Raw genomic sequence first — 25787 nt, 5'->3', positions numbered from 1 at the left:
TATTTTTTAAATTATGTTCTTTAAAAGCAGAGCACTCGGTACCACACCAAAGTGCTTCACTTTTGTTCTTCTCTTCATCTTCTGCTGTATAACCTTGTTTTATGTGTGCTACATGGAGATGTTTTTATATTTGCTTTTCAGCTGGATCAGGCCTTTTCTGCACTCCACTTTCACCGGCAGCGATCCAGGGAGCAGAAGAAAGGCATCACTGTGGTTGATGTCGGAATCTACAATCGCCTCATCAGTGGTTATGCAGCCAAAGTGAGCATATGTGTACATCATGGACTGCTCTGTGTCTTGTATGCTGTCCAACTGTTGCAGCAATGAAAGATATTTTTTTGCCACTTGTGTGCTGCGATCATGTGATCCTTTTCTTCTTACTATTCAGCAGTAAAAATACTTTACATTGCAGTTACTGCATAGCAAAGGCACGACAGTACAAATCAATGGGCCGTATTATTTGTGTAGCTATAAGAACTACGAATGTGCACTTCACGACATAAAAGGTGGTAAAGGAGTCCCATGCATTCGGTACTGGTCTCTCTTTTGCTGTAACTTCTTTTGAATTAACTTTGTATTGCACATCAGGGAGGTCTGTATAAGTGGTTGTTAATTGCAGGACTATTTTACACATTATATTCCTTGTTCTCCCTGTGCTTTTTTTTTCCTTTTGTGACGTACAGTCTACTTTTGGCATGCAGGGAAAGCTGTCACGTGTACAGGAAGTAATTCGCACCATGGATCACGACCACATCAAGCCAAACGCTGCCACATTTGCTGCTTTGCTGGAGTGCCACACACTGCAGGCGAACTTCTCACGTGAAACTGCCGAGAAGGTCATGCAGGAAATGGAAGAGCATGTGAGATAACATTCATTGCTTTTGCTTTACCCATCTGCATGTGTGTGTTGCTATTCAAGGATAGCAGCTTAAGAGTATTCCTCACAAGGAAAGTGCGTAGTGGTTATACCCTGCCAATATTCATATATAAGGCAGAAACTTTGAAATTAAGCTGGGTACAGTGCAGTGAGCTATGAAAAGGAAAATGGTAGCTGTAATGTTGAGAGACAAGAAGACAGAAGAGTAGGTGAGAAACATGAGTTAATGATATCCTAGCTGAAATCAAGAAGAAATGGTTGTGGGCAATGCATGTAATGCGAAGGGAAGATAACCGATGGTTCCTCAGGGTAATGGAGTGTGCTTCAGGAGATGGCAGACGTAGCAGGGGGCTTGCTGAGAGTCAGGTGGGTGTATAATACTAGGAAGTTTGCAGCAATAAGGCGGCAGCTGGCATAGGACATGCCTATTTGGAAGTCAGTGAGGGAGGCCTATGTACTGCAGTGGATTTCCTAGTTCATCATCATCATTATAATCAGCCTGACTACGCCCACTGCAGGGCAAAGGCCTCTGATGATGATGATGATGATGATGGTGGTGGTGCTGGTGGTGGTGGTGATGGCTGTGTGTGCATGTATGCATGTGTGTGTAAAGCTGTCAGTGTCAGCTATTTGATCTTTGACATCATTCTTGTTTTTATTAGTTTTTAAAGACTACTTTTTCCAAATTATTTGTGAACAGCACAAAATTGAGCACTGTAACAGCCTCTCTTTCGTTCCTTTAAGGCTGTTGCCATTCGCTCATGATGCATGAAGGTGGCTTTCTTTGTCCACTGAAGAAAAAAACCTGTTTTGTTGGCTCAATAACTATGCAGTTTGGTTACTCCTCACAAGAATGTGGGATTTAATCCCAGCTACAGTCCGTGCCTTTTCTTGGAGGTGAAATGAAACAATGCCTTTGTGCTGTGCAGTGTTGCTGTGAGCCTAAGAACCCCAGGTGTTTGACATGAATCAGGAGCTCTACACTGTGGTGACTCTTTCTCCTTCCCTTCTTTCACTTGATGGGGTCACTCTGAACACAGCCGGCCTGGAGGGCGAGCTTTTATTTCAACTACACGCAGGTGTTTCTCACATGTGATACGTTTCCCCGACCCATAGTGCAGAGTCGCAGCCATGGCAGGTTCCGATAAACGAGGCAGTCGCAGAGCACGTTAGAAAACTGTTTGTTTACCTAACATAAGGTAAACCACTAAGCGGAAGTCTGATAAAATCGTAGTAGTTCTGGGGGCTTGCCGACTTGTCGGTGTCAAGTGACGAGTTTAGGGTTGGGCGGGCAGATAGCATTTCTCTGAGGTTACAGTAGGTCGCATACGAGAGAGAGCTTTTCCCACCATGAACACCTATATTTATTCCCTTGGGTATTGCAACGCAAGGAACAATAATTTGCTCATTGGGTCTTGAATTGTACCCTTCCCTGTGGTAGCTAGCAGGGTGCTGTGACATCATGGCATCGTCTACGGAGCGGGAAAAATGTAGGAGTGGCTTCCCGTCCCACTCCCAAATGGGGAGCGTACACTGTCTCCTGACTTCCGCGCACTTGCTATTAGCTGAGGGAGGCAACGCTTGTATCCCACAACTTTTTCATCCTTTTCCCTCAGAACATGGTTCAGGTGTCTGTCCTGTGTGAGATAGTTGGTGTGCCTTTCCTTGGCTTATGGAGCACCTTGCTTCCACCCTGCTGAAAATAAGATTTCACTGTTACCTCCTGTTTTTGTGTATGAGGCAAGATTAGCATGTTCATAAATGCATTGTATGAAAAGGTGGAGGTGTAGCATGGTGGCACTTTTTTAGCTTATCATTGGGACCGTTGCATGTGTCGCTGTGGACCTGTCTCAACTTAACTGTCCATCATGCTGAAAATTAAGGAGTCAGAGAAAGGGCATCACTGGCAAAGGAATGGTAACTTCAGCAAAAGAATTATCATGGCTCTGTTAACCCTTTCAGGCGCCATTCATCGCTTCCGATTCAAAACAAATACTTTCCCTCCTAAATATTATATGCAAGCTTCAAGAATGTCGCCTAGTTTTGCAACGAGGTGGGCCAACTGTTTGTTTTCTACCACTATGTAAAAAATTGTATACAAAACCTCACAAAGGCTGGAACTTGTCACGTCAAAATACTGGCATTTGCCAGGTAAACCCCAACGAGATAGTAGAATAACTTGACCTTTTTTCTTTTCAAAGATATATGTTATGCTAGAAATCCCGGAAACAAAACATATTATTAATAGTGAAGAAATCAGTCTCACTGTCATGAAAAAATAGCAATTAGTATTGCATTTGCTAGTTGGCATAAAAAGTACCCTATTTGCAATATTAAGGGTGTAATTTTGCCTGAAACAAAGAAATCATTGCTGGATGTGGTACAGTCTTGAGGAGTTGTGATTTTGCTATTTACACAATTGTGTACATAACTAGTGAGTACAAAGCAAATGATGTGAATATGCACATTTGTGTACATGGTGCCTGAAAGGGTTAAGGATACAACTGGTTAGTGTCAGCTGTTATGTGGCACTCAATGCTGACTGTGCTTTCGCCAACAGTGGTGGGTTGTAAAAACACATTTTTAATGAGTTCTTGAAGCTTTTTCAAGAAATACTAGTTCAAGAGCTGCTTTTTAGGACTATTAGGATTTTTTTCTTGTTTGCATTTGTTTTTATGCTTCAGTTTGAAATTTTCTTAACTGCATGGATGCATTTAGTTCAAGTAAATTTTGGGTGTGCAGGAGTCCGAGGCTTTGTCCTTATGTGTAAGTGTTTAGCATTGTTTTTCTTTGTGACTTAAACCTTGTCTGTCTTGCTTTCCACAGGGCATTTCTCCTCAGCAGCTGTTCACAGATTGCAAATTTATTGGAAAACAGCGGGAACGCGTGCTTGAGGTAACTAATTTCCATTGTTTCTTCTGGAGTTTTTTTTTCTCGCCTGCTAAGAACATTACTGTGATATGTATGTGTATGCCTAACAGACTTCTTAAGGTTGGTTAACATCTTGGTAGAGGTGGACTTGTTAGCCACATTTTGTTGTGATGATTCATGCTGGCAACTGTATGGGTTGGTGTGGGCCATTAGCAGGTTGGTATTTGGATTTTTTAAAGTCAGGTGTGAATCTGACGGCTTTCTTCATGTCTTTATGGTTGTCGAATGGTTACAGGCACGAAATTATACTGTCTTTTTCTTGACCGTTGTGCGGGCAATCACTTGTTCACAATCACAGTGCACAGTCCACCAAGGTAACGGACATTCAGGAAAACTCCACCCAATTTTTGTTCTCACTAAATGTCGATTAACTGGCTGTTTGTGGCTGTGTGTGTGTAATGGTTTGGCTGTGTGTGTGTAATGAAAAAGTTTGTTATCACTGTTTGGAAGCGAATGGCGTTGTAGCCTGGCCTCAGAGATGTGTGTACAAAATTACGCTATCACACTTTTCTTGTGAAAAAAACCCAGTGGTAGTGATACCAGCACTTAATTTTTTTGGTCTGTTGTAGCTTATAAAAATCTGTTCTGTGAAAGCGGCCTTTTAATATGATAGCATTTAGGTTGTCGTCATGTGGATTCCAGTTGCTGTTTACGAAATTCTCTGATTGGTCGACACAGGTCACGTGACTCTGTGACGCCACCACAACCTGCCTACCGTGGCAGGTAGACATCCAGAATTTGAAAGTTGCACCCCCCCCCTCCCCCCCAAACTTCCAAAGGACCCCTGAAATTTTGGAAGTAGGCCCACCCTAGAAAATGGATTAAGGTAGATTAGTGGGTGGATTATGGTGGATTAGTATAACGGAATATACTGGAACATTCTAGAAGGTAATGACTCATGCGTACCATATAAGTGCAATGAAGCCAGTTCCAACTGGAGTTTTGGCAAGAAAATTGCAGGAACATTAGACATTTACTGTAGACACAGCAAGCAACCTAAAGGCTATTGCATTTTTTTTCTTTAAGAATATGGTTAAGAATGGTTAAGAAGACCCCTGGGATTTTTGTCATTAGAACATAGTAATAGATTCGCATAGGCCAAATTCATTTTGTCCCCAGCGTCCCTGTTGTAGTAATAAACTTTATTGCTCAAAAAGAGCAGGTAAGAAGCTTTCCCTAGTCCCCGTGATGGGTTTTTTTGCAACACAGTTTTGGTTTCGAAAAGTATTGAACTGCTTAACAGTTCAATAGTTCAAACTATTTAACAGTGATTCGGTGTCAGCAATGGTGCTGAAATCCTTTAAGACAAACAAAACTGGTTACTGCGATGAGCACAGCATGCAAAAATGCGTGTTCTGGCTTATAGGGAGTGGGAAACATACAGTATAGTGCATATATGGCAGTGATGTTCATCTGTTGCTTATCCTTCCATATGCATAACCATGTATTTTGAATGCCTCTCTTTGGGATCTCCTGTATTCATTACAGTCTCTCTCTCTTTTTGGAAATTAGAATCGAACTGCACAAAAAATGAAAATAAAACTTAAACCTGCTGCATATTTTGAAATTCAGCATTGTGTTCTGTGATTAGCAGTGGCATTTTTTTTTTTTCTAGCAATGATGAATGAGTGAATAAATGTTTCATTGACTAGTGACTCTTTGGTGTAAAAAAGACTTGGGTGATAGGAAAGGAGAGGATGTGTAGACTGGAGGGTCGTTGCAAATATTTTATTAAATGAGTTTATGTAAATCATTTAACTCTAGAATTTGGCTCTAATGAATGTCATTTTCTTATGCAGCAGCAGAATGCCGGCATTGGTTGTGGGTGCCTTTCATTAAAAATGTCGTTAATTTTGCCATGTCACAGGGATGTTAGTCTCACTGATAGCTTCTTTATTCCCATTATTTTTCCTCCTTCTGCTGTCTTTTCCTCCTTTCATGAAATCCTTTTACAAGGGTATGTTTGATTCGGTTATTATTTTCTCTATGGTGCTATTGTATGTATTCCGATTTGTGCTTTGTCTTGAATGAACCTTCATTTAGACTGAGGGTGTGGGAGGCATTGCCTAGATATTGTGGTCACTGAGGAAAACATTAGTGAATAAAAACAAAAAAAGATTGTCGTCACACATGCTTTTTTTTTTTGCTGTTGCCATGCTTCTCTTTGCTTTGAAAAGATATTCGTCTTGACGTATTTGTTTGCTGACTCGCATCCACCCTGCTGGCACAATTTTCTTTTTCTTTTTTTCTATCTGAAGCCATTATTTTCTTTCTACAGGCTATTCACAAGGTGATCCCTGACTTTGAACCAGCGCCGGTCTCATTCCCAGCAGATTACAGCTGCAAACTCTTGAGGCACCTCGAGTCCCAGAAAACAGAGGTAAGCATAGTTTATTATCCTCCGGGGTATAAATATAAATATAAAGAGCCTCCTTTATATGCTATGTGATGTGAACAGGACAAAAGTGTTATTTCAAATAATTTGGAGGTTTGAAATACGCGAGTTCAAATTAACAAGGGCCCACAACATTCTGTGGCATGGTTTTAGATATGGATGGATGTGTAATGATGAATGCTAAAAAAATGTATTATGGCCTGTAAACCAAGTTTTTGTGAGCTTGCGGCCACCAGACATCAAGTCCATGTTTCTAATTGCCGTGTTGTTGTCTTTGGTAGGGGAAAAGCTTGGGCACTCTTGTAAGAAACAAACCCATGGATAACAAATTTAGTTTCAAACTTTGACGAGTGATTACTTTTTAAAGTATTTTTTTCAATAGTACCTTCTTGCAAGAGTTGTTAATAGAAAACACATTGCAAAAGCACGGGGCTAGAAAGAAGCGGATTATGCAACGCACTGTTTCTCTTCCACAGAGGTGTATCTGTCTGCTCTTATTTTTGGTAACATTCAGTGGATGTTCTCCTAGGCTTCTCAAATTTTTTGTGCTGCTTTGTGAAGTTTATCGAACACTTCTTATGAGGTGATTACTACTGTTTATAGAGGTGGGCATTGCATTATTATACTGTGCTGTTTAAAGTACCCGGCTTATCAAGTAAGTTTAGGATGTTCAGGATGTAGATGATTAATTAATTACCTTCACTGCTACTTAGTTACCTGTGCCTGACTACCACTTAAATACTTTCATAGCCACTTCGTGTCTGCTGGCCACATGCTAAAATTTGAAAGTAGGATTCATGGAGCCGTGTGCCACAGCTTAGTAGTCATGCAATGCTTAAACAGGAACATGAATAGATTTGAACACAGCACTGTGTTCGCATCTGCATTTCTCTTTGTCAATGCTTGTTTGAAGTAATACCGACAATGTACCGGTGTTTGTGGTAACTGTTCTTTCTGTGTCCTTCATCTTTTGCACTGTTTCTTCCAGCATCGCAAGTTTGTGTAGCATGTTTTGTTGGAATGCCCAACTTGGATAGATGAGGTGATACATTTTGAGCTTAAAGTGGAGTCATTTACACAAATGCTGCCAACAGTGAAATGTATGTTAGGTCCCTTGCCTTGCCATGCTGCAGCAGTGCCATACATTGAACTTTCCGTCTGCCATTCTGCAGGGCATTGGACTTTTGGACAAACATAAAACTGATGGCTTTTCTGCCTGAAATGTCTGTAAGCTAATTCTGTGACCATTTATTTTGTACACATTAAAAAAAAAACTTATTTTCTACTATTTTATTTTTCTATCTTTCTTTCCCTTTAAGATGGTGCAGTGACTAATGTTTGGCTGCTGAGCCCAAGATCCTGGGGTCGAATCCTGGCTGGGCAGGCACATTTGGGTGGGAGTGAAATTTGAAAACCACCTGTACAGATGTCAGTGCATGTTAAAGAACTCCAACTGGCCAAAATTAATTCGGAGCCCTCCACTACAGCACTAATTTTAGACCATGGGAAGTTTTGGGACGTTAAGCCCCATGGGCTGAGTAGCTTGTCAGTAGTCTTTACATGCTGGCAAAAAACTGATTTCTTTTTTCTTTTTGAAAGCCCTTCTCTGTCTCTACAATTAATTAGTAGTGCACATCCTCTTATTAGCGTTGTTTTGGTGTTGTCAGTCATGTTGGAGGCAGCTCATTCTAAAGGTGCACCATTTGCGAGGAAATGAGGATGTGCCTTGTAGCGAACGCAGGTGCTGGCACATTTCACTTGCAAACTTTTTGCACCAGCACGTGCCTTACCAAGTTCCCGGAGACCTGCCAAGCATGGAGGAGTTGCAGGAGTACGCCCGCCTTCAGATGAGCTGGGAGACAGAAGGCCAAGTCACAGTGCAGTCACTCGCGAAGCTGACAAACCCTTCCGAGAGAGTGAACCTAATGGTTGGTGAATGCATTCCTTACTTTTTTTTCTTGGCAACTGCTGAGAGCACAGCACTTATTAGTCTTGTGAAAGATGGGACTTTGCTAGCTTTGTAGACTACATTTTAGGATCATCATGAGGATCCCCCGAGAGATTCACTGGTCATGAAATCCAGGAAATTTTTCCCAGAGATCTATTTAGGGACAGAACCAGCTACTATGAGAGGCCATTCTGCCATGAAAAAATTTTTTTATATAGAAAGAGATTGCTTTGTTAGTAGCGTCATGAAGGGAATGTTAGTTTTAACAAAGTTAAGTGCTGCGTGGAATATGGTCATGCAGTAGAGGTTATTAATTTATTTTCAAACTGAAAAGGGGTAACATAGACACAAGTTTTCTGCTTTCCTAGTGTTTTGTGTGTGTTCTGCAGGATTAGAAAAATGCCAGGTGGCCATCAAAGATGCTGTGATTGACAGCGCTTGCTAGGTGCCTCACCCTGCTTCACTGTGCTGTTACTGATGATCAAGGTAGCTAAAAGTACAGCTGCTGCTGAAATTCACAGCATCTTTGAGAGTTTGTCGCTGGCTGAACATATCAAGCCAAACAGGGTGACGTTGAGTTGATACCCAAGCGACCATGTGCCATCATTGTGAAATAGTGCCATCATAGAGTGTCATCATAGTGAGTTGATACGTTGAGTGCCATCAGTTGAAATGAAACCCATGGCATTGCTTGGGGAATGGTATGAGGTTTCTGTGTGACACCAATATAACATGGAAAAACGAAGAGGCTATCATTGAATTGATGCCAGAATATCTGAGAAGCGCCTTGCTGACCTGCTTGCGGCCTGAGCCTGGCAGCCTCGTCCTCAGGTTGTCGTCAGTGGTTTCATGACCATTAGGAAATATATTTACAAGACCTAGTCTTCATTCTTCTCTGCCACCATGTATTCAAGTGACAAAAAAGAGTGTGAGTTATAACCTTGTTTAAAAGTGTACTACTACTTTAGCGAAAAAAAAAATACGGCTCATTGTATGCATTGCATGTTGCATGTTTCGGCTTCAGGACAGATTCAGGTTTCCTGTGCAGCCCGCAGCCCAATTCCTCATATGAATTTAAAAATTTTTTATCGAATGTTTCAGTGCAGTTTCTAGCTTTCGGAAAAAATAACACAATACTGTTTATGAGCCACAGGTTTGAGTACTACAAGCTTGTGAGTACATTTATTAATTTCCATTGCAGGCTGTTTTTCACTCGCTGTCATTTTGTAATCACTGAAATGTGTGTGCCAGCCAAAACCTGCCTCCACAGGCTTTATATACAGTCGAACGGAGATATATCAAACTCAAAGAGGTCGCAAAGTAGTTTGGTGTATTGGTAATTCAGTATATAAGAAATACCAATATATAAGCTTATCTGTAACCTAGCAGTGAAAATAAATTGCATCCACGGTAGTGACGTGTTTCTTGGGGTGACATGCCGCTCGCCGGCATGCTGGCAGTGCACCGGTCGCTAGGCGTTGCTTGATCTAACCTGCTTCGCATCGAAGCCGCTGCGGTCGGTACTTTGGAACTAGCCGCTCCTTATATCATAAGATGTCTAATTCTGTTGCCAGTGCACTATTAATAGAATAAGCACTCATTATAATTAATGTACACTTGGTTTCTGCAATGCTTTTGGCGGTGAAGCACGTCATGCGAGGGGACCACTGCTAGGCTTTAGTTATTTAGGCCATTCTCAAGTACTGTCGCGATACAAAGAAATGCAACAGAGCTGCGCCTATGTGCCCTGCTGTTTGCATTTCTTTGTATCGCCCCTGTACATTCCATGCTTACTTCGTCACATGTCTTCACAGCGCTCGCACAGCCAACTCATGTCCGTGCGCGCAAAGAGATGAAGAGAGCTGTTAGGAGAAGCGCCACTTGTAGAGGTGTGGGACACAGTTCAATATATCGAAGGACCGGCGAAATTTAATGTTGATACACAGCTCAATTTGCCTATAGTACAGGAGTTTCAAGGGGATAACGTGTGTGCTCTATACAGCCAGCAATTCGAATTATCTGGGTTCGTTATACCCGGGCTGGACTGTAAACACTATACATCACAGTGGAGCATAAAATTCATGCACTAATACTTCATAATGAATGCAGTTTAAATCCAAAAATTTCTTGTACACTGCTTCTGTGCCTTCGTTGCTTCTTCACATTTGCCTGCATTCAGCCTGTAGTTTTTCCTGAGCTTGAAGGTTATGGTCACATCTCAGGTTTCATACATGTATTTGCGTCTGAGCATCCATGGGCTTCATTCTCTCTCTCCTTTTTTTTTGCACGCCCTTCTGCTGTTCGACTTGGCCAACAGAGAAAGCAAGTGCAAGAGTGCGAAGCCATGTGGAGGACACGGTTGAAAGATGCCTTCATGAAGAATGTCAGGTCTCTTTTTAGCCACTCCTACTGTGAGTAGACTTTATACCTGTTGCTTTCATTTTATATGTGTACCAAGTCACTGTGCGTTAAATGCTTCGGACCATGTTGCAGAGTTCAAAATTAGGAGTCTTCATGAGATTCAGAAAGCTGGCGATGTACTTTTGAGATACAAAGAAATATGGACAGTGCGGTGCCTACGTGCTCCACTTTTCGCATTTATTTTCAGTGCTCTTTTACCTTGGCGGTAAAAAAAAGATGCCAGAGCTGTCCGTGGTTGTATCGTGGATAACTCGAGTCTTTTTCTTACCACCCAGTACAAGCATGATTAAAATAAATGCGAACAGTGGAGCACGTAGGCGCCATGCTGTTAGCATTTCTTAGTATCGCCCCTGTACTCATTGTGAATCTTATATACTGTGCAGACTAAAAGGTGCCTTGAGTGCAGTGTGATAGTAGTTTGCATAGTGTTAGTGCTCTGGTTGCTTCAATGTCTTGTGCTTATTTCTGTAGCAAGTTTTAAATGAAATAAATGGTTGTGACTGTGCACAAAAGCTACAATGCTTCCACTTGAGATGTTATGTATGGCTGGCAAATAAGTTTCATGAAAGAAGTAGTTGAACGCCTATTATATGTAATTATTTTCAAAGCCTGGTCATTTCATTGATGCCTTCTAGCCCTGCGGTTATCATTGCCAAGCCAGCCGTTGTATGAACAAGGAAGGTTGCTTGCTGGCTTGCTATGATTTATTTGCTCATTTGAACCTTCTATCAGTACAGTTCACAGTGAAGATAGGATTTAAAAGAGGTAGCGATATTTAATTTTAGAGCGCAGCTCTTAGCGTTCGTTCCTGTGTTGAGTGTCCCCATCGGCCTTGGTAAAACAGTGTGAACGAGCGCATCAGAGGATAACAGAGAACGAACGCAGAGCGCAGCAGGAAAAATGGTGAAAGCGAAGAGAGTGCAAGGAGGAAAGCAGAGGAGGAGGGAACAACGGAAGAGTAAAGAAGAGTAGTGTGTTCCGTCGCCTGCTCGCCGATGATGTCACCGATAAGATATGCATTGCTCACCAGAGATGGTACCACTGTGAGATGGTTGGCAACCATGGAGCTTGCGCTGAACGCCACCGGCTTTCTCTCACTACGGCAACGGTGGAGAGTGTGCAAGGAGGAAAGCAGAGGAGGGAACGGCAGCAGCATGAAGAGCATGCCCTTTGTTCACCCGAGTCAAGGCTCACTGGTGGCGGAACGCTGTGCGTGCTACCCAAATCGAAACCCAGAGCCGCCTTCGTTCGCCACTGCTTATACGATTGCCTACGGTTCGAGAAACGCAGCAGCTGCCCTCAAAATTCTCATTACGGAGAAGCATAATCATCGGCTAATTTTTGGCTGATGTCTTAGTGGTGCAGGGATTTCAGAAGGTAATTGAGCTCAGCAGGTTTTCATGACTTGAGTGCTTGCAGATGTAACATCTGACTCATGTGGTTTCGGGCTCACATTTTGCACTTCTGATTGAAGGATGTGGCTGTCTTTGTTGCCGTGTGCTCACTGCCTACCTTAGTTTGGAAATGTTGCGTGTTATTTACATCACTGCTTCTCTGAATGTTGCTGTTGAAATCGCTTCTTTGTAACTGCCAAAAATTGTACTATATTTTGAGGATTAGTGTGCATCTGTGGGCTAAAATGGGACTTTGGCTTTCTAGTACATCGTGGGATGTCCCTGTACCCCTACCTATCTGCCCTGGAGCCAGATGCGTACGTCAACATTATGCTGCAGGTACATCTCGTTCTGCCTCATAGCGTGTCATTAGTATGTGAATTTGTGCATCTGTTTTTCTTTTCTTTTGTGCTTAGATGTAAAGACAACTGGATCATGTTATTTTTTATAATTATGGTTAGTGTATTGCATTGCTTTCCCTTCTACTTCTTCATTGCCTGCAGTGCTTATTTTGAGGGTTATTTAAAAGCAGTGTACCCTGTTTTATTGTGCTGACCTTAGATGCCACAGTCGGATGGTGGTATGACAGTCAACTTTAAACCTGCCCGCCAATGCTGAGTAAATTTTGTTGCTGTATAGCAGATGGCAGTGCAGGAATAGTGCAGAGCCAGTGCAGAGGCAGTTTGCAGTGTGGTCATGCTGCAAAAGGAAGAGCATCTCAAGCAGCTCATCTCCACAAATTAGCGGATAACAACTAGAGAACTCTGTGCAGAGCTGTTTATCAGCCCCAGTGCAGGAAGAATAAAAAGTGCAGTAACAGCATCTTGCTATCACAAAGTCTGTGCTTGATGGGTCTCTTAAATGCCCGCACTGGAGCAGAAAACAAAATGTGTTGTGCGCAGGTCTTTACATAGCTGCACTGAAGCAATCCTAGGCTGAAGGTGATACTTTCTGGATAGAATTGCTGCCATTGCTGAAATGTGCTGTCGCTACTTCTGGCCGCCCAGAATGGCAGTCGGGGCAGTTTTGGCATGTGAATTCATCATTGCAGAAAAATTTTCGGACTATGTTATCAGCAAACGAAGTGATGTGCACTGTCTTTTGGGACACAAAAGGGGTAGCCCAGGTGGATTTCTTTGAACCTTGAGAGGATGTCAACTCTGAATGCTGTGGAATGGCACTGGCTAAACAAAAAATTAGTAGAGGCTTAACGTAGTTAAACCGAGTAGACGTGCGAAAGCAGGTGTTCGTTCTTCAATTGAAGGGAACACTTAAGCTTCGCCTTAGGGGTATGATGCATTATTTTTAGTGGGTTATGTCCATATGTGGAGAGTTGGCCATTCTCTACTTAACAGTCATAGATGGCTGCAAGTCCTCATACCACTATCAGCGTAGTGGTTAAGGTAATGTGCCACTGCGCTGGCAGGTGGCTGTTTCTAGCAATCTTGATTGCAAGTCCAGGTTAGGTTAGTCTGGCAGTTGTTGTCACGCGGTTGGTCACATGACCAGTCACGTGGTGCGGTGCGAGCACGGCGAGAGTGCGAGTTCGTGGCCAATAATGCTTTCGCACTAAAGGTTTGAATTTCCTGCATCAGTTTACTGATGGAAACAATTCTATTTCAACACTATGATGCCATGTCCTACATCAGCATGGAAACCTAACACACGTCAGTAGTCTTGGCTAATCTGGCCTACCATGCCCACCGTGCAATCTGGATTTGACTCCTTGTGGTAGCATCAAAAAGTAGGGTGTTGTAAATATCGACTCTGCTGAAAAAAAACTTTTACTGTAGTCTTTATTTGTTGTAGTTTCCAAGGGACTAAATAGAATCCTTTACTTTTGATTGAATGTCGTAGTTTTACCACTATGAATGCCTGTCAAGGTGGGAGTTAAACTTGCTTCATGTTTAGAACAGGGTGTATGTGGTTCATGTTATTGCCATTACCATTATGAGTGCGATCTTCGACCTTCTGCCTGTTTTGCTATTTTAGTCCCGATTCCACAGGGTGAGTTTGCTGAGTGCTTTGAGCTGTTATGCCTCCAGATGAAATCGTTTTATGATGCTTGGCTTAGCGACTGGCTGCTGTGGGAAAAAATGTCAGTCAGCAGTCCTCAAAAGTGGGATTCTTCATTTTTGTTTTGTTCTTTTATCTTGAGCTTCTATAAGTATTTTGGCCTTCGTATATATTACATATTGCCTTCAAAAAAATTTCAGAAGGCCAATTGAATGTTGTTTAGTTTCACTATGCTTTGAGCCCATAACCTCTTTTTACTTTTGCTTATACACCAGCAGTAGTCGTGATAAAGTCTAGCGGGTAAACAGCTTGAATAGGAGACATAAACAGGAAGAAAAGGGATGACCCAGGTGCTCACGCAGTTATGACACGGAAAAAAAAATGTAAAGACTAACTCTTAGAATTGTCATGTTTTCCTGCCCCCCCCCCCCTGTCATGTTTTCCTGCCCCCCTCCCTCCTCCACCTTCCTTCCTTGACTAGGAAATACGAGCCCTAGCCATGTCCTCAGAAACCTTCAGTCCGACTCTGAGCCACCTTCATCATGGAGTTGGGGTCAAGGTCATGACCCGCTACATGACGGCTGTGAAGGAACGGAATGGGATCGCAGCTAAGGTTGGTTTGTTGGGCATTGCCATTTTGCAATGTGCATAAACTGATAGCTTAAATTGTGTTAGAGTGCGCAGAAGTGTTTAGTAAAATTGGTGAAATGCAGGAATAACCGTGTCCTGCAGAAGGACTACGTCTGTGGGGCTTGAGCACTTTTTTCAACAGCTTCATTACTTACAGGCTGTAGCTTTAGCTCACTTTAGCAGTAAGGAACATGGCTGTTCTGCGTTGTAAGAAATTTCTTGGTGGAGCAGCTGGCTGTGCTGGATGCTTCTTACCGGAATCAACCTTGTGTACAAAGACATTAGTTCGGGACATGCTTCTGAGTGTGTAGTGCTGACGTTGGACTGATAAGTAAGAGTTTCTGAAAACTGAACACTAGAAGGGTCTGTTTTATTGCAATTGTAGCTGTAAACTGGAGGCACATTAGCTGACTTAATACAGACAGGGATGGAAGGGAGACAGGCAAGTCATGCACTATATACCTATGAAAAAAAGAATGTGCAGTGCATGTCGTGCCTGCTTTTATATATGCAGTTTTCATATAGTGTATATCCTGTTTGCTTTGCTTCTGTCCATGTCATTCTTTGTGCTAGTTAATATGTCTCAGATTTCAGCTTGTCATATAGCGCATTTAAGGGGACGTGCTCCAGAACAAAAACTTATGAATATTTGTGCCACGGGACTGAAAATTGCACATTTGGGTGATTTTAGCAAGTTCTTATTTCCATTGTCAGTTTTTGCCTGTCTTGCATGGTTCAATTTCTGCAAGTCATCCAATATGAAATATAGCGATGTTTTTGCGCACCTATTTGTCGTCAGTGTATGCACAGGACAGCTCTGAGAAATATCTCATTTTTCTCGCTGTGATTCCTTTCATGCAGTGAGGAAAAAATGTGCTGTATAAAAATATTTGGAATTTAAGGAAAAATAATGCTCTCGGGAACATCTCTTTATGATGCGGACTACAATGGTTGTAACAAATTTGAGTCCGATTCGCAACCATAAATTGCAGAAAAAATAGTATGGCTGCATTCTGCATATAGTAAAGCATATCCATACCAAATTGAATTTTAATGCAACAAGAGTAAGTGCAATAATGTCATGCAAAAGCACTGAGGTTGCATGAAAATAATAAAGAATAAAAATGTGTATTAAGTGATTTAAAGATACAGTGATGATGCAGCCTCTGGGGACAGAAAAAGGCTAGTTTGTTTTCGAGGTGTGAAACTTCTAGAGGATTTTTCCGAAAACGAATGCTTCGTCTACCTGCCTGCAGTGCCACACTGGCAGGAAATGGTGTTATTCAAATTTGTTGCCGCCGTGAAAGTAGCTCAACTGTGCTCATTTTGCTGTCACTTTGGGGCATTGTTGGCACAGGTTTGAGTAATTTTTTGTCTATATTCAGTGCAGGTGTTGTTAGACATGAAAATAACAGGCTTGCACATAAAACAAGCAAAAATAAAAAAATGCGATTTTTTTTTGCTCAAAAATTGCTGTATTTTTTACCTGCGTGTCCCCTTGAACACTTAAGCAGTTAGTGGCAGCTGCAAAGAGTCATGTGATCATGGCCGGCTTTAGAGTGGGCACACTATAAAAACAAAATACACGGTGGGACTCTGAAGCTTTTTCTTCTGTTCTAGCTTTTTACTCTTGTATATTGTAACATTCTTAGATGTGCTGATCTGTTACGGCTTTTACATTTGACATTGGTACTTTGGTAGTCATGTCGTCTGAAGTTACCAGACATATGTTTGGCAAATCTCGAATTTACAAACTTGCCGATTTGGAGTGATGGGTTTGGGAGCAAGCTGCAGCAGACGTGGAGCCAAGCACCTTTCCCAATAGCGAGCCATTCAGTTAAAAAACAATAGGTGCATACGGAACTTGCTTTTTGTTTTTTGTGTTGAAGGCACGTACTTCTGATGCAGGTGACCTCGTTGTATGAGAAGTACCTTTCATACTGCCTCCAGCCTGAGCTGTGGAGCCAGTATTCAGCACGGGAGTGTTGGCAGACGCTCAAAGCTGAGAACAGCGCGGGACCTTCCTTGGTAAGGCTGCCTGTTAAGTGAATGAGCTACTGTAATATGAGCTTGTGCTTCTCCAAACTGCCAACTTTGTTGGTGCTATTGCTTGCAAGCGATGCTACTCGAAATTTAAGGCACCATCATGGAAAATCATGTTCTCCTTGCCCGTGCTCACATAATCAATACATTGTCCAGTGCGTTTGATTTCATGTAAAGTGCTAACATTCGGTGTTGCCAGTTGCAGTAGAAGAATTTTGTAGTTGTATCAGACATGTCAATGACCTAGAGCATGGGTCCTCAAAGTGTGTTCCGTAGAACTGCTGGGTTCCCTGGAACGCTTTTTAAGTTCCCCGAGCACCTAAATCTATGTGTGCCTCGACCCCCGTCATTCCTTTTACCTACTTTATTTTGGGACTAATCGTACTGTAATTGATCAAAGCAAACGGTTCACCATGTTGTGCTGGGTATTATAGTAGCAAAAGCTATAAGGCTGCGGGAACCTCAGTAAGGTTATAAAAAATCAGACGAATTGGATTGAACTTCAAAAGCAACCGATAGCACTAAAGATAATTGCATTCATTGACATGTTAGCGAGGCGGGTCCAAGCAGCATTGATAGTGAAACTGCTGAAGAGTCTTAACCTGGGTTCCAACAGACATTGGTACTATCTCTGCAGCTGGAGCCCAGACACAATGTTATTCTACGCCACAGATAAAGTAGCTTTTGCTATGTGCAGTAAAATAACTTGGACTTGAGAATGCTGCCACTACTGCTTAATAGTCACAGTTTATCAGAAGTGCAAAAATTAAGTATGACCTTGCAGTTTAATCGGAACTTGAAGGGGACCTAAAATTTGTGTAATTAGTAGGGGTTTGAGTATAGGCGAGAGCCATTTAAGTGCACATGATGTTGACGAATTAAGGGGTGTCAATTCGAATTAACTGGAAGCTCAAATTAAGCAAGTTTCAATTAATGCGATCCTTCTGTGTGTCGCATCCACGAGTATTGCTTATTTCTGACTTGCCTTGCACCGTGTGATTTGTATGAATGAGCTCTTTTTTCTCGTTATTCTTTTTCCCTTTCTTCTTTCCTTCTTTTCCAAGGATGCTGAAATTACTCACTGGCCATACCATGCCTCACTGGGGGTGAGTAAATAATGCCGTTAATCTAACAATTTTTAGTGCTTGCTGAGATTGTTCATAAAGTGGAGGCACTGGTTTGTTGTACAAGTGTTCTGGTTAGTGCAGAGTTGGTTGTTAGCTGCCCTTGTGTCTTGTTCAGTGTAGCTCTTACTTTTACTGTGCATAGTGAGGCCTTGTATTCACGGTTTTCAATTCTATTTTGGGCATTGTCTAGTATCTTTACTGTTTTTGCTGTTCAAACAGTGAAAAGAGGGATGGCTGACCAGCTTGATTTTGTGAATGAAAATCTGTTTCAAAAAGATTGCCAAGGGATTACACAGCAAGAGGCTGAAGGTTTGGTAGAATACGGGTGAAATGTGCACTACACGTTGCATTAAAATTGAAATAAATTGAAATTGAAGATTTCCCAAGCATCATCACTGCTACATCGTCATTATGTCTTTGGTGTAAAGGGCTGTTGCAAGTTGCTTCTGTAGCAAGGATGTAATTTGCTGCTTTGCATATTTATTCTAGTGTTACATATATTTATGACTGCTGCATCTGTTCTTCAGGTTGGACGCTTCTTGTATGACATAATATTTCACGAGGTCAAGATCGACATTAATGTGCTGCGGCCCTCATCTTCTTCCACAAAGTGAGCATTCCCATTTAATTCTTCTTTAAATTCTATTGCTGCAGCTGTTACAATACCTTAATTTTGGAATTTCATTTCTAAAACCTTTCTTCTTTTCATTGGATCACTATTTGGCTGTCTCGAATCGTGATCATTTTGTTCCCACTTTTAGGACAATGGTGCCTGCTTTCTACAATATCTACAGGACTGCTGGCATGCGAACCAAAGAGGAGATTAAGGTTAGAATACTTTCATTGTTTTTTTTGTTTGGGTGCCTGTAGTTAATGGCTATTGCTACATCACTCTCAATCCTTAAAGGGGTGGCGGTGATGAAAACATTTATTGCTGAGCAATGCAGAGGGGGGCAGGCCCCCTAACATGGCACGAGGCCACCCTTAAGGGGCTGCCCTTACAGGGCAAAGGACAGCCCTTGGAGGGCTATATCCGCTTCAGGGCGTCGGTAATTATCCGGCGCTGGTCAGCAGCAGCGGAGCTGGCCAGGAGAGTCTCTCTGTATGACTCCGCCATGGTTGGGGATGGTAGGTGTGGGGAGGTAGGGCATGTGAGGAGCACGTCAAGAAAGTCTCCCATTTTCCTGAAGAGCTTATAAGAGGAAAGGAACTGATTGGGGTAGCGGGCATGAAGGAGAGTTGGGTAGGGAGCAGTACGGGTTTGGAGTCAGCACCAGTGAGAGGCCAGGGTTAGGGAGGGAGCCGGCGGTGTGTAAACGCGCCACGTATCTCGGTAGTGGGTAAGAATATCTCTGAAGGTAAGCAGACGCTCCTGTGATGGCGGAGGGGGTCCAACTCCGGCCCGGAAAGTGAGACCTCGGGGAGGGAATGGATCTCCTCATTATCCGGGAGGCCTACGTGGTGGCCTAGATAAGAGTTACGCAGTGGATGGGGTGCCAGAAGCATAGTAGCCGAGCCACGGTGCTGGATATCAAGCCTTTGGCGAAATTGGATGGGTTTATTTTGAGTCGGAGATATTTGGTGGCAGGGATTCAGGCACCAAATTTTGATTGGGCATTTGTTGTTTGTAATGGTGCGCAAGACACTGACAACAATAAACCTCTGCATGGAATTTACCTATGCCAAGTAAATAATTTATATTGGATTTCTTTTCTTGTGGTTTTGTGGCTTCAGTTTCAATACCTGATGATGCCTAAGTAGACTTCAGGTCACGTGAGGTTCAAAAAAAGCTCTGTCAGAGTAGATGCATTTTCATGAGTTCTCATTCTGGCTCTTGGGGCTGGCTAGCTTCAGGGTTGAAATGAATTAAAATGATAACGCAGCAATAATATTTCAGTTTATTTGTGCCTCATGTGACCTGATGTCCAAATTAACATTACATCTCCTGCTCAGCTGTTGAAACTGAAACAGCATTTGAGACGCAATTCAGTCTTAAATTAATTAGTCAGCATATGCAAATTTCACATGGCAATTTATGTTACTAATGTTATGTGCATCATTACAAAAATAAAATATTCAATTGGTAATTTGATGTCTACATTCCTTTAAACGGAGATGCGGGTCCTGAAGGCTGAAATGAAAATTTTTATTATAAAAGATACCGTAATGAAATTGGGTATGCATATGTGTTTTTTCTTCTGTGTATCTCTGTTTCAGTGTATCTCAATTAGTTCTCTTTTTATGAAAAAAAAAAAAACTAGCCTAGTTAGGTAATTTCTTATGGGCAATTAAGACATTTTCCTTCAATATTTTTGGTTTCGACTGAAAAGAAGCTGTAGCCAAAGGTCTACCGTGCAGAGCTACGCTATTTATATTGTTATTTAGATATATCATTACATAAAAATGTTCAATTATGTCTAAGCACTTTAATTGTGAAATATAGTTTGGTGACATTGTGCTTCACAAACCATAATGTAGTTTTCGACTCACCCCCCAAACTATATCATAGCTCCAAAATTTAGTTCTTTCTGAAGTCAATGTTGTAAGATTAATTGAAATTGCACCATAAAAACGTAAAAAAAGTTCCATAAGGCTGGTCATGTTGGCAAAAAACACGAAGCTGAGGAAATCACATTTTAAGTGTGAATGCCAGCCATTAGGAGGTCGTTGCAGAGGTCTGAAAAAACAGCGGAATGCAGGTGTTCCAAAAATATTTGACAGCAGTAAGCAATACCAGGATGTAGGGTAAAAGGCCCAGTTTTCAAACAAATTCAAGATGACTGCCATCGAGGACACGGTCGCGTCAAGCGAGGGACTTGAAGTTCTGGTTCATTTTGCTCCAAAATCACTATTTCGACTCTTCGTAGGCGTGAAATATATAATTCTTTAGTAATTGGAGGTCGACTTAGGCCTTGAAACTTTTTAGGCAGGCACTTTAGAGTGTATAGATCCCGAATATGCCATTTTTGCAAAATGAAATTTTATCATTTTTTGATCATTTCAAGACCCGTACCTCCCCTTAAAGGTGCAAAGGTTGGAGAAATACTGGGGAATTTCCTTTTTTTTATGTCTTTAACCAAAACAGAGCTTGCAAGGTTCCAAGCCTATCGGAAAGGAAATATATATATATACTTATACAGCGTGCTCAAAATGAGATTTTACTGATTTAAAGAAAAAAATGTGAAACACCGTATGCTAATGCCGCTTTTGCATGTTGGTAATGCGGCCAGGCGGACACAAATTGGGGTAGTAATTGTCCCCGTAAACTCAGTAATTAACTAAAATTCTTTAACTTTTTATTGAGTGAAGTTAGTGTTCATGTTTATATTGGGAACTTGGAGGCAGTTGCTTTTGAGGGCTATTTCATTTTGCTCAATTTTAGTAACGAACGCGCCTGTGTCCTGAGAGGCGCACGTCTAAAATTCCGTCCCAGTTCGTCTAATTACTCATGCCAGATGGCGGCTCTCAGCATGAAGCACCTCCCTCCTGTGACGCAGCTGTTGCATATGGCATTCCGTCTTGCGAGAGTGGGCAGCGAGCTACATCGCATCTTTCTACCGGCTGTAGATGCGATCGCTTAAAGAAATAGCTCTCCCTTATCGCCGACTCAACAGTGGTTCATCGGTTTCGTTTGCCAAGAAGGAAAACGCCGGTCCAGAACGAAAAGACATCCACGTTACTGCTCGCTGCATGCTCTTGTAAGGCGGAGTGCCATACGCAACAGCTGCGTCACGCGAGGGAGGTGCTGTCTCGCACGTGTAATTAGACAAACTGGGACGAAATTTTAGATGTGGACATCTCGGGACACAGGCGTGTTACTAAAATTGTACAAAATGGAATAGCCCTCAAAAGCAATTGCCTCCAAGTTCTCAATATAAACATGCACGCTAACTTCAGCCAATGAAAAGTTAATTAATGAATTTACGTGGACAATTATTACCCCAATTTGTGTCTGCCTGGCCGCATTACCAAAGTGCAAAAGCGGCATTAGTGTACGGCGTTTCACATTAAAAAAAAAAAAAATCTGTGAAGTCTAATTTTGAACACGCTGTATATTTTTTTAAATGGGTCTGATAAAAGCTGTTGGTGAATATGCTACATTCGAGCTGAGGTTGCGGTGGAAACTATGTCTTAAGGCCCTGATAACACCAGTGGCTGTTGTGTTGCTGCCACAGACACATTCTTGCATTGTTGTTAAAGTGTAAGACAAATACTGTTGCATTTCAAGCCTTCAGTAAATCTTTTTTCACACTGTCATCAATTCACATTGTCGTCAAACGTTTTCATCAAACTGATTCACTTAGTATTCCAATTAAAGTGTAATAATTTTTCTGGGTTTATCGTGGAGCTTGCGGAATAATGACATTGAAATCTGGTGGCCAAACATGCTACACTGCTTGCACTTCATGTTGAGCCATCACAAAGGAACCCAAAAAGGGCTGTCTTTTTCCTGTGTTCTAGCTGAAATTGCCGTCCTTTTTTTTTTTTTTTGCAGGGCACATTTTCGTACTTTCCCTTTTGAAGGAGATTGAAACAGAAAGCGTGTAACCTTGCCTTAATACCATTCTTGTTGGCCTCCCCTTGGAACGCACAGATGTACACATTGTCGCTGCAAAACTTGTCTGCTATGCTGAGTTCTCGCATTTCTTTTCATTTTTTTGCTGTTTTCTTTCTATTCTTCTTTACCATACCATACGAACCTAGTACTGCTACTAATTGCATAGTGCAATGATGTCCAGTGGCGTTCTTGGCAGCCATTGTTTTTGCCAGGCAGAGTGGCTGGCAGTCAGAGAAGGATTGAAGGAAAAATTCAAGCTGAGGACAAATTCAAGCTGGCATATTGCTGCTTTGTAATAACTAAGAAGCTGTGTTAACTGAAAATGAATTGTTGTAAGGTAGAAAAGCCAAAAAAATGCAATACAGGTGTCACCACCACTGGCCATTCCAACAAGCAAGTGGCAGTGGCATCAATACATTTTTTATACGCAGATCTCTGAGGCTACGCTGCAACACTATTCACTTCCATTCGGCAGGGACAGAGTTCATAATAGTCTTGACACCATCATTATGAGCGGTGGGAAAAAGTGTGCCATTTTCAACTCTAAATTTCTCGGCGATGAATACGCTTTTGCTGCTGAGTGAACATCAGTCAGCAGAGCAATAAAGAGCTAATGATAATAATAATTGTCTTTTTGGGGAAAGGAAATGGTGCAGTATCTGTCTCATATATCGTTGGACACCTGAACCAGGCCCTAAGGGAAGGGATAAACGCAGGGGTGAAAGAAGGAAGAAAGAGGTGCCGTAGTGGAGGGCTCTCTCCACCGGAATAATTTCGACCACCTGGGGATCTTTAACGTGCACTGACATCGCACAGCACACGTACAGCCGCCGTGGTCGGGGTCGAACCCGGGAACTCCTGATCAGTAGCCGAGCCATAAAGAGCTAAAAAATCTAATTTTATTAACAAAAATGGCATGAAATTGTCCCCGGTGTATGCCTTTCATGTGGTGAAATTCTCAGTGTCATGCCCTTAGCAGAATGCCGCCCTGATCCTGTGTTTTGGTGTGCTCTCAGCCTCATCCGCTGCTCTCGAAGATGTACCGGGAGGCTTCTCCCGAGGAGCTTGCCTTTGACGTTGGCCTGGTGCCCATGGTGTGTCCTCCACTGCCCTGGTCTGATGTCAACAGCGGCATCTTCTTGCTCACACAGAGTGGGTGCTGTTCTTCAGCTCAGCTTTCAGTGTGTTTTTGTCGCAGTCCTTATTCTTATAATAGGAATTCAGAGTGAGATGTTCTTAAGTTGTAGATTTCTTCTTTTTTTTTTAGCCTTAAAGGTGCACTAAAGAGGAATCTGAACTCGACTTTTTACCACGGGAACTCGATCTACATGTTCCGAGCATTCTTTGAAACTTCGAATTTTTGTCCTGTGTGACCAATTTCCCTAATTTAAATTGGATTAAACGTCCCAGCTCCCGCCTTTTTTTAAAACTCAACTCTGAAGGTAGAAGGAGTCAACCAACGCGTGGAGTGCCTTTCAGTCATTACACGCAGGGGCGAGGGTGAAATCTTTTGTGTGTATGGTAGTGAGCATAAATATATGATGGTTTTCACAGAATAGAGGAAGTGCGAAGAGGTGGGGAGGAAGGGGGATTGCATTGGTCGTTGGTTATTGATCAGTGTTTTATTAGGACATTATTTACTCCATTTTTCTGTAGCTTGCTGCTTTCATAATTGTGGTGCTTTGGTTTTTCTTAGCACCCCTTGTGAGGCTTCCTGAGACAGCCCAGCAACAGAAAATGGTACTTGAGGAGACCCCAGTACAGCAGTTGTATCCACCCTTTGACTCTCTGAACATACTTGGCCTCTGTCCGTGGAGGATTAACAAACCGGTAAGCAGAAGAATTAACATGGCAAGGGACTGACTGAAAAGCTAACTAAACTAAGCTGGAGGGCTATCTCAGCGCTTGAAATAGTCTTGTCAATTTTATTGCTCTCAACAACACAACATCACTGTAGCGGCCAACTACAAGGACTGCAGTGGCCTGCTCATGTTTTGCTTGACTGTGGCAGTGCTTTGTGGATCACAACTTATGTGCAGTTGCTCTAACAGTGAACTGGCATTTTTTTTCCTGCAGGTACTCGATCTGATCATTGAAGTGTTTCTCAACAAAGGGAGTACTGAGTTGGACATTCCCATGCCTCCTTCGGAGTGCGCAGCACCGCCCAAGTTTGAACCGTAAGTTGGACAATGTGAATATAGCAGGACGAACACTAAATTTTTGGCTGTGCTTTATTAGGCATTAGTAAGGCCCCTAGTTTCCCATGACTGCAGATTTGATTTCGTGAAAATCACTAAACATTTTTCGCGGAATTGTGTGTCAGCAGCCACATCCGCTTATTGATGTTATTGTTGTTACCAACATCAGAAGGAATGACAGAATGATGGGAAGGTGACTAATTAACCTTATTTGCATGAATAAATGCGAGGGGCGAGTTTTAGGCCTTGGGAGAATTTTATAAGAAATATTATTGCGATTATAACGCAAGCTTGATCTGTTCGGGCCAACCACAGCTGAGGGCCCCAAGAAAGAAACCAGGCGGCACGCCAAAATACGGAAGCAACGAATGCAACGACTATATTCAGAGCTTCAGATACACGTGCCACAATCGAGCGAAGCAAAGCCTCCGATACATTAATAAATGCAGCCCCTCCACGCAGTAGCTGCTTCCACCACCACTACTACTTAGTGTTTCGAGCTGCCTAGTCTTGCGCCCGTTTGCCCTCTTTGCTTTCCCTATTCCACTTAACTCTTTCAGGGCCTCTCCTTCTCACTGACCTGCGCATCCTTCTGCCCACATCCATAGCCCTCTTTCTCCTTGCACTTGCACACTGCGCGTGTTGTTTCAAGGTAGTTGAAAAGCTGGCTTCTCCTAGCGGCTCGCAAGCTTGGCGGTGAAGATCGCGTTAGCAGCTACCTTGCGTTCGGAAAAAGAAAAATTCACACTACATTCATACCTTAGTTCCGAACATTACGCAAGTGCACTCGGAAGCATTATTTGGTGTCTCGCGTGGGATATTACAATTTCTTTTTTCTTTATTCACGGAATGTAAAATTTTTCTCTGCAGAAAGTTTGGGGCCTTCGACTATAGTGCACATGGATCACCACATAGTATTTGCCTACGCTCTGTAAATTTATGATTTAATTTCTTCCCTCATTTTGTTTCGGTTTCAGTTTCACAGCAGAAATGTGGCTTGCGACATCAAAGTTCAATTCAGTTCACGCAAGGCATAAAAACCAGATGTATTCGTTAAAAAACAAAGAAGGCATTGTCATTACCAATGTGGATAAGGTAGTTAGAGTAGCCGAAAAGTTCTACACAAATCTATATAGCAGCCAAGGAAATCAGGATGTTAATGAAAGAGGCAGTAATGCACAGCACTGGGACATCCCGCCAGTAAAGAAAGAGGAAGTAAAGAAAGCTTTAGGAGCAATGAAAAGGGGGA

The 25787-nt window shown here is 42.3% G+C and overlaps 1 protein-coding gene across 1 annotated transcript in view; it reads left to right on the top strand.

The window, feature by feature from the left end:
- The window catches only part of PolrMT (mitochondrial RNA polymerase), a 52963-nt gene that overhangs the window by 2905 nt on the left and 24271 nt on the right, over positions 1 to 25787 (top strand). The window contains exons 5-19 of the mRNA XM_077654172.1: positions 142 to 261; positions 702 to 860; positions 3704 to 3772; positions 6087 to 6188; positions 7982 to 8131; positions 10469 to 10562; positions 12232 to 12305; positions 14464 to 14595; positions 16521 to 16640; positions 17720 to 17761; positions 18310 to 18392; positions 18544 to 18610; positions 23357 to 23492; positions 24037 to 24170; positions 24417 to 24517. Coding sequence (XP_077510298.1) covers positions 142 to 261; positions 702 to 860; positions 3704 to 3772; positions 6087 to 6188; positions 7982 to 8131; positions 10469 to 10562; positions 12232 to 12305; positions 14464 to 14595; positions 16521 to 16640; positions 17720 to 17761; positions 18310 to 18392; positions 18544 to 18610; positions 23357 to 23492; positions 24037 to 24170; positions 24417 to 24517 — 1583 coding nt within the window. The remainder of the gene's footprint in view (positions 1 to 141; positions 262 to 701; positions 861 to 3703; positions 3773 to 6086; positions 6189 to 7981; positions 8132 to 10468; positions 10563 to 12231; positions 12306 to 14463; positions 14596 to 16520; positions 16641 to 17719; positions 17762 to 18309; positions 18393 to 18543; positions 18611 to 23356; positions 23493 to 24036; positions 24171 to 24416; positions 24518 to 25787) is intronic.

This window comes from Amblyomma americanum, chromosome 2, assembly GCF_052857255.1.
Source record: "Amblyomma americanum isolate KBUSLIRL-KWMA chromosome 2, ASM5285725v1, whole genome shotgun sequence".
Lineage (NCBI taxonomy): Eukaryota > Metazoa > Arthropoda > Arachnida > Ixodida > Ixodidae > Amblyomma > Amblyomma americanum.
Note: the sequence above shows the minus strand (reverse complement) of the source record. Positions and strands in the feature narration are given on the sequence as shown.